Source organism: Pan troglodytes, chromosome 10, assembly GCF_028858775.2.
Source record: "Pan troglodytes isolate AG18354 chromosome 10, NHGRI_mPanTro3-v2.0_pri, whole genome shotgun sequence".
In the NCBI taxonomy this organism is placed as follows: domain Eukaryota; kingdom Metazoa; phylum Chordata; class Mammalia; order Primates; family Hominidae; genus Pan; species Pan troglodytes.
The window spans coordinates 9,272,130-9,289,028 of NC_072408.2; the positions used below are offsets into that span (position 1 = coordinate 9,272,130).

Sequence of the window (16,899 nt, forward strand, 5' to 3'; positions counted from 1 at the left end):
AGCCACATGTGACTATCTAAATGTACCGTAATTGAAAATTAAGTAAAATGCATTTTGTCAGACGTGCTAGCTACATTTCAAGTGCTCAGGAGCTGCGTATGACTGGTAGCAAGGGCTCTGTAATCCAGCCTAGGATTATAGAGCATTTCTATTACTGTAAATGTTGTATTGGACACTGTTGCTATAGACTGGTCTATATATCTCAGTCAGGGTTCAGGCCTATAACAGAAACTTCTGTAGCCGTGTTTAGAGGAAAGATAGTACAGGAATTTCGGGGCTTATACAATAACTGGAAATGCTGCAAGAGCAGGCTTTAGGCCGGGTCTGTGGGAATGAGTCCCAAAACAGTGCTGCAGAACAGGCCCCCCGAGGGAACTGCGGTTCGGGTACAATTATGAGGCTGGGGGACCTGGAAGCCACTGTGCCAAGGGCTGGCTCTGGGATCACACCGCCTTATGCATGATCCAGGAATCAGGAAGCCACTGGCGTGGCCCTGCCAGCCAGATACCTGCAAAATAGACGCTTCCCCACCTGACGTAGTTTTGATTCAGTTCTTGATTGGCAAAAGTTGTGTCAGGAATTCTCGCTCCAAGGGAGGTTGGGAGCCATTGTGTTTAGCCCTCTGGCCCCTGCAGTCCAGCGGGGCACCGTAGGAGGAGGGTGGAAGAGCTGCTGAGACCACAGGTTTACCAGCCTCCCACCCACGCATGGTGCTCAGCACACGCCATCCTTCCAGACAGGAGTGCCACTGGGGTTGAGATGACAGGGCCTCGGGTTATCGTCTGAGATCGAGAGACGGTATCCTCTCTGTTCACGTCCCCCAGCTATCTGTGTACTGCAGTAGATAGGGAAGATTAATGGCCCAGCTTTCTAGTCATTGGGCCTTTAGTGGGTGGAGAAAGTCCGGTTTCTGTTCCAGGTTGTCTGCTATACTCTTAAAGGGAATGCAGGCCCCTTGTCACTACAGCAAGATGACAGACAGCAAGAGCCAAGTGGGCTTCTGGGTGACATGTTGGCCTGAGAGAAGGCATTTCCTTTGCCCTGCAGAGATTGCTCAGTGGTCAGGACTTCAGGGAGAAATTTATTTGCAGTTCTTCCCTTTCTAGGTGTGAGCTGCGGCTGCTCACCCTCTCTAAATCGATGTGGGTGTCTGTGTCTACGAAGGTGGAGGAGTGACCTGCCTTTGTGCTCACAGAAGGCACCAAGGCCAAGCAGGGTGACTGCTGCTGAAGCAGGCTGGTAGCCCCAGACCTTTTCCTACCCACGGCTGATTGGGGGGTCCCTTTCCAATGCCAGGGGCATTGGGCATGTTTATTCAACGGTGGCATGGAGGCAGGGAAGTGGGGAGAACACTGGCAGCTAGTGTTTGAGTTCTGCTTGTTTGGAGTGGGGGCTTGAAGAAGGGATCACCTGAGCCCAAAACTGAAACGTGAGAAGGGATTGCCTAGCAAAGGGCAGAGGGAAGAACATGAAGGACATTCTAAGTACATGCAAAGGCACTGCGGCAGGCAAGAGCTGAGCATGTCTGAGGCATGAAATGAGCCACTGTGTCAGGAGTGCATTGGACCGGGCCCAGAGGGGAGTGAGGTGAACTCAGAGAAGTGGGCCAGGGCCAGTCTGTGCAGTTGTTGTAAGCTGTTGACAAGGAGTTTGGATTTTGAAGGGATCTAACTAGGGGAATGACAGGGCCCAATTTACGAGTTCTGTTTTTAAAAGGTGACTTTGGCTGCTGCATGGAGATTGGCTTGGGGATGGCTAAGAGTGGACTGAGGGAAATGGCAGGGTGGCTACTGCAGCACTTGTGGGAAAGAGATAGGTAGTGGCCTGGACTAGGATGGAGATCTTCCTCACAACCCCTTTCCTTAGAACTTCTCCCACATGGTTACATCCAAGAAATCAGTAGAAGAGCATATGGCTTGAGAATAAGCCCATTCTTTAGGGGTGGCTGGACTGACTCCAGCAGTGTTCCTTCTGCAGCGTCACTGTAGTCCACCTTCACCTGTATCATGACAGCATTATCGTTACAGTCCTTAGCAAACTGTGTTGAGCATTTTCTGGGATACGGCCCTGAATCAGGTGCAGAAATAGAGATGGATTAAAGAAAAAAAAATTGTTTCATCACTGAACACCTTCCAAGTCCCCAGCACCAAGCCCCTCACTCACAGGGGACACCGAGGAAGCACATGCCACTGACTCCTAACTTGGACTCCTCACTTGGACCCTTGCAGAGCAGAATGACACGAGGCTGGCCAGACCGTGCTGGGGTCCTGCCCTCATCCTGGTCCCCAGCAGCAGCACCTGGGTGCAGGAGGAGGATGCAGATGCTGTCTTCAGGGGAGCTGGGCCATTTGACAGGTGGGAGGCATTTTCTTATGACTGGGGATGAGGTCACTGCTGGGGGCACCTACCTGTTGGTGTGTGGCCTGATCAGCGAGGCAGCTGCTCAGGGCCTTGTTCAGGGGTGGGAGCATCCGTGGAAACAGCCCAGTCAGACAGAGCCAGAGCGGACTTAAATGGTGGCATCCTTTCAGCTGGCAGCCAGGAGGCTGAGCTTTGAATCAGCTTTATAATTTGAAAATTGATCTCTTTGCATTGGGTGGTGATTTCGTGCTAACAAAAGCCGTCAGGGACACAATGCTGCCCGCCCTACCTTCATGGCACCACTCTGGATTCAAAACATTGAGCCGGAGATGGGGATTTTCCACTCCTGGGAGTCTTCGGTAGTTGTGCCACCCTGTCGTGGGTGACCCGGAGATACTCATAGAACATTTCAAGTGCTCAGGAGCCACATGTGACTGGTAGCCAGGGTATCGGACAGCCTAGGATTATAGAACGTTTCCATTACCGTAAGCATTGTATTAGACAGTGTTGCTATAGACTGGTCTATATGTCTCAGGTCAGGGTGGGGACCTACCGCAGTGGGTGAGAAAATTACTTGGAGAAGGGGAGGCCCAGGCCCAGAGGTGGTCAGTCCCGAGAGGCCATACCTGTCTCACCCGAGAGGCCATACCTGTCTCACCCGAGAGGCCATACCTGTCTCACCTGAGAGGCCATACCTGTCTGTCTCACTCGAGAGGCCACACCTGTCTCACCCGAGAGGCCACACCTGTCTCACCCGAGAGGCCACACCTGTCTCACCCGAGAGGCCACACCTGTCTCACCCGAGAGGCCACACCTGTCTCACCCGAGAGGCCACACCTGTCTCACCCGAGAGGCCACACCTGTCTCACCCGAGAGGCCACACCTGTCTCACCCGAGAGGCCATACCTGTCTGTCTCACCTGTGTGCGGCTCCGCGCTTCTGTGCAGGGCCCTAGTCATGTCATGGGACCACAGCAATGCTCAGAGCTGCCAGGACCAAAATAGTGTAGGTTGTTTTCTTGGCCTCTGGCTAGGGAGAGGTTGACATTCCATTTTTCCCCATGGGCTGGTTCATATGTGCTTTCTCCAGATGGTGTGCTCCAGAAAGGTCCTTGCGCTCTGGGAATGGTTCACAATATAAATAAGGTCCCTCATGGAGTTTTGGGAGGGCTCAGAAGGCAGCCCACCAGGATGTGGTTTTCAGAGCTGCCCCGGGGCTCTGCACAGCCAGCTGCCGTCTTGGTAGCTTCTACCTCGTGCTCCAGGTGCAGGGATGCTCCCCTCACGCAGCTTTTCTGGGTGGTGGATGTGTTCTCAGGCTGGGGCTTCCTGCCCTCTTTCCAAGTGTTGTCCCCAAACTCCTGGGACTCTTGGTTTTTGGAACTGGCAGCCCGTATGAGATGGGGGGATTAAGGGCAATGCGTGGGGGTGAGTACAAAGATTAAGGTCTGGGGACAGCCATCTCAAGGGGAGGCGTGAGCTGTGGAGGGCTTACCATGAGTGAATTAGGGGCTGGGAATGCCAACAGTTGGGGACAGGGCAGCTTTTATGTATCTGAGGGAAAAGGAGAAGTTAGTCTAGGAACTAAAATAGTCTATTAAATTTTGTCAGTGTCAAACAGAGAGTCTAGGAAGAAAAAATTATATACCACAGATTGAATGGAGCAAAATTAGAGTTCCAGCCTTCCCTGGCAAGCCAGAGAAGCAGGAGTTGCTCAGTGGCTCCAGTACAGCAGATGGAAACAGGGCGCTTTCCACTTTTGCCTAAGAGGCGCCCCGAGGTTACTGCGGGGGCAGGTGGTGTAGTGGATGCTGTCACGTGGAGATCATAGTAAACAGAAAGAATGTTCTTGGGGTCAGAAATCCAGCCCTTTGTATCTCGAGGCCTGGAGAAGCCCAGGAGGAGGCGTGCACCTTGTTTGTCACCATGTACACGAGCACATGTGTGCGTGCATGTGGAGTGTGTGAGAGAGGGCTGAGGAGGCAGGGGTAGAGTCTAGCAGCTCACCGTGAGCCCTGTACCTGCTGCAGCAACCCTCCGTCGCCCCATTCTGTGACCTTTAGTGAGTCAGACACTCCTTTGTCTTCTTATGTGTTAAATGGAGACACGCATGCTTGCTGGGTGTTCAAGCAGTTCTCATGCTTTGGGTGCCTTTATTAATTCCAATGCACTCTTTACATCTTTTCCTGCTGGATCTTATGAGAAAGGTTAAGGTCCCGGCCTTATTGGGGTCTTCCTCACTTTAGGCTTGGGATCTACACAGTGAGTGCAGGGAGGACAGGGACGAGTTACAGGAGAGATGAGACGTCTCATTGTAGGGAGTGTCACGTCCTCCGTGAGCCTGATGTTCTGGTTAATGCAGTTTATCCCTGGGGCAGAGAACAGGAGGAAGGTGAAGGGAATGTATATGGTGAGGTGAGAGTCGGTGTCACATTGAGAATGTGGCTATGAATTGGGTGTGGCAGAGAGGCAATTTTCCAGGCCTTGAGGAGTGGAGGCGGGGCTGTAATGCTACCGGGGCCAGATGGCGGTAGAGCAGGTGGCAACTGTTGTGGGACAGGAGGCAGCTGACCAGCTGGTCTCCAAGAGGACCTGAGGGGTCTTCTTGGGATCATGCAGGGGTGGTAGCTATGTGGCATGAGTGATGCCATTCCCTGCCCTTTGTGCCCATGGTGGGCAACACTAATCTATCATCCTCAGAGTCCCTTAAGTATATAGCATTGTGGACAGTGATGTCAATCAATTGGCATAAAAGTTGAAACTTATTGTCTGTCACTGGTATGATGGAAAGGATATAGACTGGAGTCCAGCAGAAATGACAGCCCCACCAGGTCCAAGCTTTGGGCACCGACCAAGCATATTAGCTCATTTTTCGGTTGCAAGGGACAGAGACCCAATTCACATTAGCTTCAGCTAAGTTACTTAAGTCACTTAAACATCACAGTGTGTGGGGGAAAATTACTTGGAGAAGGGGAGGCTCAGCCAGCCTTGCAGTACAGCCCTAATGGAGGTCAGCCCCAAGAGGCCACACCTGCCTCACCTGCGTGTGGCTCAGGTAAGGGCTAACTTCAGGTGTGGCTGGATGAGGAATCTGGTGAGGTTGCTCGGGCTCTGCCTCTGGGGCAGGCTCTAGGTGAAAATGTTCACATGGCTAAGCCAGGTCATGTGCTCTTCACAGGTTCCTGTGGGGACGGGGTGGAGGTGGGGGTGATAGGTTCTGGAAAGCAGGTCACATGGGGAGCAAAGTTATCTTGGAGGTCAAACATAGAAGGATCAACCCAAGATAAGAGTTGGGGAGGTGGCTGGGAGAGGCGCCAAGTGTTCATCTGTGTCTTAACAGGTGAGGAGAGGGAGGGGTCAATAAGGTTGAGCCAGCAACCTTAGGACTCAGCAGCTTCCCTGGAAGACCCTGTGCACATGGACCAGAAAAGGCCACTGTGGGCGGCCTTGGGGGTCATGTATGTGCAACTGGTCTGGCTGCTTTGGCCACAGTCTCTGGGCAGCTGAAGTGTCCTCAGATGCCAACCTCACCGCCCACAGTAGCACCCTCTTATCTGTGGCTTTTCTTGATCCTGCGGTACCTGGCCAATTGACTAGCGGTACCACGTCTCAAGGTCATGCATGTGTTCTGGGAGATTCAGGTTTGGGCCAGGCTGAGCTGATCGCTTGGCAAACCTTACAGACTCTAGAGCGAGGCATCCAGCCTAACAGGCCAAAGAGTGTTTGCCAAGCATATGTGCTGTCTTAGGGACAGTCTCAGAGGCTTCGTTGCCTAGACACCAGAGCAGGGCAGCTGTCCCTGTGCATGTTGGAGCCCTGGGTTGCACTGGTTCCAATCAGGTTTCCTTCCTGACACTGTCCCTCTCCCCTACCCCATCAACCCCTGCCACTCACAGCTCCTTTTCCCAGATAGCAAATGCTGTCTAATGAATCACCCCAAAACAAAGTGGCTCACAACAGCAGACACCCTGTTACTGCTCAGTCTCTGTGGCTCAGGAATTCAGGAAGTTCTTGTGTGGGTCAGTAATTCAAAAAGTTACTGATTTGGGGCAGTCCTGACTTGGGGTCTCTCCTGGGGTGGCAGTCAGATGGTGACTGGAGCAGCTGGGGGCTGGCCAGGGCTCCCTCTTGCCACATGGCCTCTCTGTTGAGGCTAGTCTGGGCTTCCTCACAGCATGGCAGCTCAGGGCTGAAAGGCTGCCTTGTGTGGGGGCTGGCTTCCTCCAGGACAACCATCCGGAGACAGTCAGGGGGATGCAATGTGGCTTTTTTTTTAACCTATCCTTGGAAGTCACACAGTGTCACTTTTGCTGTACTTTATTGGTAAAACAGTCACCAAAGGCTGACCTCATTTCAAGAGGAGGGCCTAGATCTTTCTCAATGAAAGGGATGTCAGATATAAAGAGATTTGTTGACATGATTTAAAACCATCACAGCTCCCCTAGCCCCTCCTGGTCAACCAACACTTAAAGCCCAGATGGCTTTGAGGTAGCTGGATGTGACCTTACTCTAGTCCAGCCTTCTCATTTTATTATATTTATTTTTGTTTATTGGAACTCAGTTGCAGAGAGTTGAGTGAATCATACTCCAGTTCATTGTACCTTTTTCATCATTGATTCATGCAGTGATCTCTCATATTCACTCACTCATTCATTTATGCTTCCTCCTTGCCCCTGTATCTTACGCTCATTTTCCTCCTCACCTTCCTTAAACAATCATTCTATTCGATTTCATGAAAATCCTTTCATTTGCATGGGTTCTTAAAATATGTATTTTAATTTGTAGGTAATGTGTTGTGTTGTATCTGTTTCTGCTGAGGTCCATACGTGCTGTAATGCACGGATCTCATCTCTTGCCCACCTAAGGTGAGGCAAGGAGACTAGAGCGGAGTGACACGCCCAAGGTCACCCAGCTAAACCAGGACCGGAACGATCCTGGCCCTCTTCCCTCGGCATCTCACACTCATGTTTCCACGTGCCACCTCCTAACCGCCTGCAATAGCTTGAAATAAGGTTTTGAAAAAATTGTGAATCTGGGGTCCAGAGAGTGTCGGAAGTGCCCCTGTTTTCTATCTAGTAACTGTTGTGTTCTTTTCTCTTTTGCCACAGGTTCCAACTATGGGAGCCCACGCCCCGCCCATGCCAACATGAATGCCAATGCGGCAGCGGGGCTGGCCCCTGAGCACATCCCCACCCCGGGGGCCGCCCTGTCCTGGCAGGCGGCCATCGACGCAGCCCGGCAGGCTAAGCTGATGGGCAGCGCTGGCAATGCGACCATCTCCACAGTCAGCTCCACGCAGCGGAAGCGGCAGCAATATGGGAAACCCAAGAAGCAGGGCAGCACCACGGCCACACGCCCGCCCCGAGCCCTGCTCTGCCTGACCCTGAAGAACCCCATCCGGAGGGCCTGCATCAGCATTGTCGAATGGAAATATCCTTTGTTCGCCGGGCTGGGCATGCTCCTGGGACCTGCACGCTGGGTCCAGCCCTCCGAGGCTCCCTGGGCCACGAGCTGTGTCAGCTGTGCTGGGCTACAAACGGGGCCTCGGGCCTACTGCATCTGCATCACTGGGGTGCTGTGAAATGCAGAGTTCTGGGCCCCACCCTAGACTGGATGAATCAGAATATCTGGGGACGGGGCCCAGCAATCTGCTTGTATAATAAGCTGCCTGGGTTGGGTTTTTGTTTTTTGTTTTTTTCATATAATAAGCAACATTTGAGAAAATCAGCCTAAGAAGTTATGAAATATCATCTCCTATAGCTGAGCTTGCCCAGAGGCCCACTCATGCGTTGGGGTAACAGTCGTTAGTTACATGCTGCCTCATTCCCTTCTTTCCCTTCTGTGCCATGGCGCTGGATGCTTTCACGACCTTCCCTCTCTCTAGGGTGAAGGGGCTCAGGAGATGGAAGAGCGTAGTGGTCAGGGCCCCTGGCTGTTGGCTGGAGGGCCCTGAAGCAGTGGTTCTCAGCCCTGATTGCACATTAGAGTCTCCTGGAAAGTTATAACAAACTACAGACCACTCAGTTACACCTAGGCATAAAAACAAACAAACAAAAAACAACAACGGAAAACTCTCTGGGTAATTCTAATGTGCAGACAAAGTTGAGAACACTGTCTGGAAGTGTTCTGTTTGTCCATATAGAAACAAGCAAATGGGTCCTTCAGAAACAGTGGCTTTGAAGGGGTGGGCGCTCGCTGTGGAGTTACAAGCCCCTTACTTCATCAGAATCCTGGGGCTGTAGAAATTGGGAAGGACTTTTTTTTTTTTTTTTGAGACGGAGTCTCGCTCTGTCACCCAGGCTGGAGTGCAGTGGTGCCGTCTCGGCTCACTGCAAGCTCCTGGGTTCGCACCATTGTCCTGCCTCAGCCTCCCGTATAGCCGGGACCACAGGTGCCCGCCACCACGCTCGGCTATTCTTTTTTGTATTTTTAGTAGAAACGGGGTTTCACCGTGTTAGCCAGGATGGTCTCGATCTCCTGACCTCGTGATCTGCCTGCCTCGGCCTCCCAAAGTGTTGGGATTACAGGTGTGAGCCACTGTGCCCAGCCCAGAAAGGACCTTTAAGTGCTGAAGTTCCTCCCCCACTTCCACGAGTGATGAAATTGAGCCCCACAGGAGAGGCTCCCCAGGGTCGTGTGGTCAGGAGCAGATGGGACTAGAACCCTGGTACTGACTGTGGGAATTTTTATAATAAGGATTCCTCCAGGCAGGACTGCCGTGTCTCTCAAGGGCCAGGATGGGAGCATTAGGCTTCATCAATGAGTTTCTATGGGAAGATTTAAAAGTCTCAGGTACTGGTTGAAAGAAGGTAGCCTAGAGATAAAGAAAGTTTCTATTGAGACAGAAATGTTCTATAAATGTTTGAGGCCAGGTGCGGTGGCTCACGCCTGTAATCCCAGCACTTTGGGAAGCCAAGGCAGGTGGATCACCTGAGGTCAGGAGTTCGAGACCAGCCTGGCCAACATGAGGTGAAACCTCATCTCTGCTAATAATACAAAAATTAGCCAGGCGTTGGGGCACATGCCAGTAATTCCAGCTACTCGGGAGGCTGAGGCAAGAGAATTGCTTGAACTCGGGACGAAGAGGTTGCAGTGAGCTGAGATCGCGCCACTGCACTCCAGCCTGAGCAAAAGAGTGAAACTCTGTCTCAAATAAATAAATAAATAAATAAATATAAATAAATGTTTGAGCCCCTCAACTTAAAAGTATTTTAAGAAAATGCATTTTAAAACAAGTGGCTGCAGCTGCCTGAGTGGCCAAGCATGGTTTTAGTGCCTGGGGTACTGGATGGGAGACTAGGCTTTAGTCAGCCCCATAGGACTGCTTGCATATCTGCTCACGGTGGAGTCAGGGAGTGGGAGAGCTGAGGGCCCTGCAGGTCAGGCACCCCTGAGAGAAGGGCAGCAAGGCCCAGAGAAGCCAAAGGACTTGCCCTAAATCACGCAGCTGGCAACTGACAGAGCTGGACTTCAAATCCAGGTTCCCCTGACCCCGAAGTCCATGCCCGTCCCACACCCCATGCATCCATAGTACTAGGTAGGACTAGGCAGATACTAGTAGATACTAGGTAGGACCGGTTAGGTACTTAGGAGGATGTTCAGGGCCTGCAGTCCAGGTGCACTGGGACATGCCGGACCTGGATCCGGGCCTAACACCTACTCCCTGGGTGCTGTGGCCACCCCTCCGGGGGAGTGTGCCTTCCCACCTGGAGGAGAGGAAGGGGGCCCAGCCTTAGCAGTGCCAGGTGGGTGGCATTCCAAGATTGCTTGGGAAGACTGGCTGGACAGGGAAGGAGATAGCCTGGAGTACTAGCCAGCCAGTTCTTCTTGAAGAAGTGGAAGCTGACCCTGTCATTAGGAAGGGAACACAGCTTAAAAAGTAATCTGGGCCTCAAAAGGCGACACAGAGCACTTCCCAGGGCTTACCTGGGTTCTCTGCTTTTCAGCCAGTGGCTGTTCTTCTCTGCCTGATTGGTTTTTACACATGATCTTCTCTGGCATTAGCCCAGCAGCGCCTTTAGCATGAAGTGAAGGATGGATAGGTGGAGAGTCTGAATGAGGGGAGGGGAACTGATAGTGCCAGAAACCCCAAGCTCAGCTGTCCCCCACTGTGGTGGAGGCAATGAGGTGACATGTTCTGGGTGTGTGTGCACGGGTCTGGTTTGGCTGGGTTGTTGCATCCTTGTCCCGATGGGGAGAGCACAGGCACCAGCTGATGGAATGAAACTGGCCAGCCTGTGGGCTCGGTGTCACTTTCCTAAGCAGGCGAGCAAAGGTTTGGGAGGCAAGAGGTGGCACGGTAGGAGGGCTAAAAGAACTGCCTATGAAGGCTTCAAGGTAACTTTAGAGTGGATCAGTATAGAATAGTCCTTAACACTGAGACTGCCTGAGCTTGGATCCCATCCTACTACTTGCTCTGTGACCTGGCACAAGTTAACGTCTGACCCTTCTGTGCCTCAGTTTTCTCATTTAGAAAGTGGGGATCACAAGCCTACATTCCACACAGAGCATTTCTGTTGGGCCGTAAGAATGTGCCTGGCACTGAGCAAGCTCTTGGCAGAGGTCAGATTCTGTCCTTACTGTCACCAGCACCAGCATCTGTCTCCCATCATCACCACTTGTGCCTCATCCAACACAAGGGCAGCAGAATGTAAAAGCTTAGTCCGTCTGGGTTCCGGTCCAGGCTCTGCTATATGCCAGCTTGGGGTCTTGGACTGGCTGCTTTACTTTTCACCCCTGCAAAGTTGGGAGATTGACAGGTCCACTGTGTGGCATCTTTTTTGATATCAAGGTGGACATAGAAAATGTTCTACAGGAAAATGGATCCTCAGAAGTACCCACAGGGCTAGGGAGACCAGTGCTAAGATAATCACTCGGGTTCCTCCCAGTTCAGAATTCTGTGACGCTGGCCCAGGGCTGCCTGTGAACACGTCAGAAGGCCGTCTGTGGCAGGGGAGTGAGCACTGGACTTGGTGATCGGGAAATCCGGGCTCTAGTCTCAGCTGGTCATTAACTTGCTGTGGGGCCTTGGGAAAGTTCCTCAGGCTCTCTGGGCCTCAGAGGGTTAGACTAGATCATCTCTAAGTTCTCTTTCTGCCTCAATATTCACTAACTTTGTGAATATGGATTTCCCTGAGAGAATTACCTTCACCCCGGATCTCCACCCCTCTCTGTCTTCCTCCTCCTCCTCCTGTGAGACTCCATGAACTGGGCTGCAAACTTGGCAATGGGAGCGGGGTAGGTGGGAGTGGAGCTGGAAGAGCATAGACGGGCCTTTCCTGGGAAGCTTCCCCTTGCTGGCCTTCCATGGAGGGTGTGGGGTGGTCCCGTTGGAAGGGGTATTATCACACTAGCTCATTTTTCTCTCGAGAGTGTGTCCTGCCCTGAAAATGTGATGAAGAAGTCAGGGCATGGGAACCTCTGTCTGCACTACTACTGGTGAGGGAACCTTGGGCTGTCCCACTAGAGCCCAGCACACACCAAGGAAAAATCAGGAGGCCTTGGAATCAAAGCTTTGCCTGCCGAAGTGGGACCTCTGCAGACCAAAGGGGTTTCTATGCTGTCTGTGAGACTCAGCCTTAAAGAGGAGACAGCTTTCCTTCCCTACACTCAGGACGGACCCCCTGCCATACTCTTGGGGGTCTTCAGGATCTCTGGAACCTGCCAGAGAATGAGAGAGAAGAAATGGAAACTACTCTTAACCTTAGTTTAAAAGATTAAAAATAAAATCTCCAAATTTCAATGAAACCCAGGGAAAGTCTCTCTGTCTTAGAATCCCGTTCCACCCATGTCCCCCATTCCAGGTGGGCGTGGGCCCACAGGCAGTTCGGTATAAACTGTGAAGAAACGGGGTGCTTGGCGCAGGCCATGCTCTTTAGGGGCAACCCCAGGCACACATCGGGGAGAATGAAGACCAATGCAATCTAAATAAATAAAAGGAGGGGAAAAAAGTTTTTAGAAATCTGTGTTTACTCTGGCACGCGACTGGCCTCCACTGCTTTTGACATATTAGGGAAAATTTTGGCGGGGACCCACTAGAAGCACTTAAAAAGGCATATGTTTCTTTTCAGAATACAAGGGGCTTGGAATGCATTGTTTAAACAAAATTCTTATGAATCTTTGATTCATTTTAAAAAATATGTAGATTATGTTTGTTTCACTTGTACTTTCTGTGGCATTAACTTCCTTAACTCCCTTTCTCAGACCATTTGAAATAATTATTTTACTGACTATTTTTGCCAATTGTGTGGCCTTAGCGATCTATATTCCCTTTCCAGAAGATGATTCCAACGCCACCAATTCCAACCTGGTAAGTCCACCATCCTCAAGTCTCTGCTTTTTCACTCGATGGAGAACTGCGTTCAGATCACATAGATGCATGGAATGTGGGAGAGAAGTGAGACGTGTGTTTGGCATGTGCAGGAGCCCTGCAGAGCTCACATCCCGAGTGCTGTTTTACTCTTTATTCAAATCAGCACCTGTCTCATTCCGGCCTGTTTTCCAAAAGAATATTCCAGTTAGGTGGTGGTGAGCTCTGTGTGTGTGTGTGTGTGTGTGTGTGTTTAGTAGCAAATCCCGTGACTGCTACAAAATGTGCTGCAAAAGTTGTGAGTGCAGGTGTTTGCTGCAGTGAACATCTATTCTTGGATTGTGTTGTATTTCCTTTGAATGTCTTTGTTCCATTGGTGGGGTTTGCTCAGGTGATCCGGAGTGTTGCTGCACGATAAATAATTTCTAGGAAGCTTTTAGGAACGTTTGCTTTTGCAGCCAACATGTATTATTGAGTTAGAAGGGCTTTATTTTATTGGGAAAGGCGGCTTTCCATTTGGATTGTTGAGGGGCCAGCTCTGGCAATTTGGGGTTAGAATTGGTCCATGGAAAAAGCGGAGAGTGTGTTTACTTTTGGCTGAGCTTGAAGTCATTACAAAGACTTTTGCTCCGTCTGGGCATGTGAGGAAAAGAGCTCTGGAATGCAGTTGGCAAAATTGGGGCACTCCAGGATGCCTCTGCGAAAGGCACGCAGGGAAAATCCCGTCTCTTTCTCCCCCTCCATTGCAGAGACACCGTCACTCTCCACGTGATTTCCACATGGTGTGTTTGGTCATCAGAGCCACCGTCTTTCCCCTGCCGTCAGCACCTTCCTTTAATTACTGAGATGGAACCGTCCAATGAGATGGTTTTTAAAAGAAGCAGGCAGCTTATAGGATTCTCCTTTCCACAGCTGCTGGGCTGATGCCATCACAGGGTGGTTCTTGTGTTTTGTAACCTTTGACATTTTCTTGGGCCCTTTCAGCAAAAAAAAATATGATGCATGTTTTAACTTCTCAGCTGTCACCCCAGTTTTTTCAGGTAGCCGCTGATGCATAGCAGGTAAGGTGTTCACCGCCTGCGGGCTGTGGTGTCTTGTGGCTTGGCTTGGGGCCCTTTGTTGGGGACAGGCTCCAAAAATTTCAAAGCTGGGCACACCACTGAGTGATGGCATGGCCAGAGTCGGAAGGCAGAGCATTGGCCGCCGTCCGTGAGGCCATCCGAAGCGTGACCTCATCTCTTAAGGGGCAAGAAATCTTTACTGTGTCAAAATAAATACAAGCCAAAGTGTCTCCCTGAAGCAGGAACTCCTTCCCTTGGTTCCATTTCTTCCCTGTGTAGCCACCTCCTTCCCCTGCCATGGTCCTCCCAACCCTCCCACAGTTTAACATTTAATCTGCAACTTTTAAAGAGGAGCCTTCGTTCCACATAGAATCCGTATCTTGTTCTTAAGCTGATGACACTTTGGGCTGCTCAAGGCCCATGCAGTGGTGAAGGTGTGTAGAGGAGTTTGGTTTTTCTTAGGTCCTGAGATGGCCACATGTAGCCCTTTCACCCCTCGGTTTCCAGGAGGATTAAGGGAGCCACTTGGCTTGCTGAGCTAGAGGGAAGCCCTGGGCTGGCTGAGACCCCTCAACTCTGGACCTCCTGGAGGCAGAAGGGCTCGTAGGAGAGGACAAGAGGTCACCCTGGACTTATTCTGGAGCTGGAGTGAGGTTGCTGTGTACAGATGAGGTAGGAGGGATGGCAGGTTTTTATCACATCACAGAGTGATGGAAGAATTCTAAGGGAGGTGGTGGGGCTGCTTGCACAACTGTGTAACTTTACCAAACATCATCCAATTGTGTACTTACAGGAGGTGAACTTTATGGTATGGTAATGATACCTCAAAAAAGCTGCAGATGACTTCTCATTCTCTGCATTCCACAATGTCGCACTTTCCCTGGGGCAGTGAATGCTGCCAGCTGAAGGTGGGGGGTGGCATCAGAAAACCCTTAAACAGATGAATAAATACGACCTCATATCAGCTAATAAATCAGAACATGATTCTGCCCCATGGAGAAACCCATCGTGAGTGCTGTGACCTGGCCTCCCGGTCCTTGCTCTCTACAGCATCTTGAAGCTGCAGCATCTTGCAGATGCCCCCTTTACAAAGCACATTCTCCCCTTGCTTCTTCCAGCCTCTCCTCCTGTGTCTACACGAACGTTTACTAGGCTTCTGTCCTAGCCCTCTGATTTTCTTCTTCTGCACTCTCCCTTTGGGGAGCTCATCTGTGTCCACAGATTTAAGTTCCCTTTCCAGGTAAATTGTTGCTAAGACTGACATCTCCAGTGCTAAGCCTTTCCAAAGTCCTGGCCCCATATTTCCTGCATTGGAGAGGCCTGTGGACCGGTGCAGCGACCGCTGAGGCCTGCACATCATTACAACCCGAGAGAACTCCAACTGTGCAGACCCCAGCTCCCCTGCGGATCTGATTCACATTTAGTAGTTCTGGGGCATGGTCTGGGGATGCTCATCAAAAAAATTCCTTGCAGGGATGCCGATGATCAGTCAGCTTTGGGAACTACCGGCCTCTTGGGCAGAGCAAAATTTGAGTTGGACAGACCTGACTTCAAATCTTGGCTTCTCCACTTTAAGATTAAGTCTGGGCCGGGCGCAGTGGCCCATGCCTGTAATCCCAGCATTTTGGGAGGTTGAGGCGGGTGGATCACGAGGTCAGGAGATCGAGACCAGCCTGGCTAACACGGTAAAACCCCATCTCTACTAAAAATACAAAAAATTAGCCAGGCGTGGTGGCGGGCACCTGTAGTCCCAGCTACTCAGGAGGCTGAGGCAGGAGAATGGCGTGAATGTGGGAGGCGGAGCTTGCAGTGAGCCGAGATCGCGCCACCGCACTCCAGCCTGGGCGACAGAGCAAGACTCCATCTCAAAAAAAAAAAAAAAAAAAAAAAAGGTTAAGTCTGAATCTTAGTCTGAGGTTATTTAGTCTTTCCAAACCTCAGTTCCCCAGCTTGTAAAATGGAAGTGACCTCAGAGGGTTCTAGGGAAGAGTAGGGCGGGCAGTGACAATTATATGTGCCAGGATGTCTTGCCAATACCTCAAACAAGCCCCAAATAGAATTCATTCTCTCTCCCGCCACACGACCCTGTCCTCCTGAAGAAAACAAAACATAGCCCAGGTGAATGCTGCTCCTTTTCTTTTCCCTTGGCCGGGTTGATGGCATTGCTGGCCTTGCTGTCACACGGAACCATCTCTGACATCTTCTTTCCCTTGCCATGCCCATCTGAGCAGGAATCCAGTCTTGGAGATTGTAATTTGCAATGTATCACATTTAGCTTTCTTTCTATTCTCAAAGTCATTTGTTTAGACTTCCTGTGCCTTAGTTTCTTCATTTATAAAATGGAAATAACCATAATGACAGTACCTACCTCATAGGGTTGTTGTGAAGATTAAATGAACCAAAATATGTAAAGCCCTTAGGAGAGCACCTTAGTAAGGGCAAAGTGTTGGGTCTTGTTAATAGTGCTGGATACTATTGTTGTTATTGTCATCATCATCATCCTTGTCAACCTAACCCAGGCCCTGTTGCCTTTTTCATGGACTCTTACAGTCACCCCCTTCCTGCTGTCCTCCCTCTGGTCTCTCCTTCCACTGGTCTAGCTCGTGTGTGTGGGTGTGGGTGTGGGTGTGGGTGTGCAGTCATTTGCCAAACATCTATACCAACAGATAGGCACTATGATTAACAGGGAAGATGAAACTGTAAACAGATGTTTCAAATAGTGAAAGGTCTTATAAAGGGCCAGGGTGTCAGGGTGGAAGAACTGATTCATTTTGCTGTAGAGAAAGGATTAATGGCAAGTTTCACATAGGTTGACATATTTGCATTGCGTCTTTCAAGAAGAGGATGCCATAAGAGATACTTCAGGCTGAAGTGTACTCATGTGCAAAGGCATGAGTATACATGTGGTCACATTCTTTAGGACCAGAGGAAGGGGTGCTGGTTTTGAGGGAAGGAGAAGAGCCAGGTGATGGGGGCTTGATGGCCCATGCAAACTGTTGGACTTAACTGCAGGCGAGGAGGAGGCTCGAAGGCTTTAATGGCAGAGGCGTGCTCTTGCAGCGTGAGGAAGATGGCTCAGACGGAGGCCTCACTGTTTGTGAAGAGAAAAAGAAAGCTTGCCAGAGTCCAGATGGTGGTGACAATAAGGATAGAGAGGGGGCAGTGGATT

The 16,899-nt window shown here is 50.8% G+C and overlaps 1 protein-coding gene across 50 annotated transcripts in view; it reads left to right on the forward strand.

Moving 5' to 3' along the window:
• The window catches only part of CACNA1C (calcium voltage-gated channel subunit alpha1 C), a 723,808-nt gene that overhangs the window by 136,494 nt on the left and 570,415 nt on the right, over nt 1-16,899 (forward strand). For 17 of the 50 annotated variants that reach the window (XM_016922756.4, XM_016922769.4, XM_016922771.4 and 14 more), the window contains exons 1-3: nt 2,118-2,355; nt 7,469-7,790; nt 12,564-12,669. In XM_016922756.4, coding sequence (XP_016778245.1) covers nt 2,184-2,355; nt 7,469-7,790; nt 12,564-12,669 — 600 coding nt within the window. In that variant the 5' untranslated portion in view covers nt 2,118-2,183. Of the gene's footprint in view, nt 1-2,116; nt 2,356-7,468; nt 7,791-12,563; nt 12,670-16,899 lie in introns of those variants that run through there. The other 33 variants (XM_016922735.4, XM_016922746.4, XM_016922734.4 and 30 more) reach the window with 3 other exon arrangements.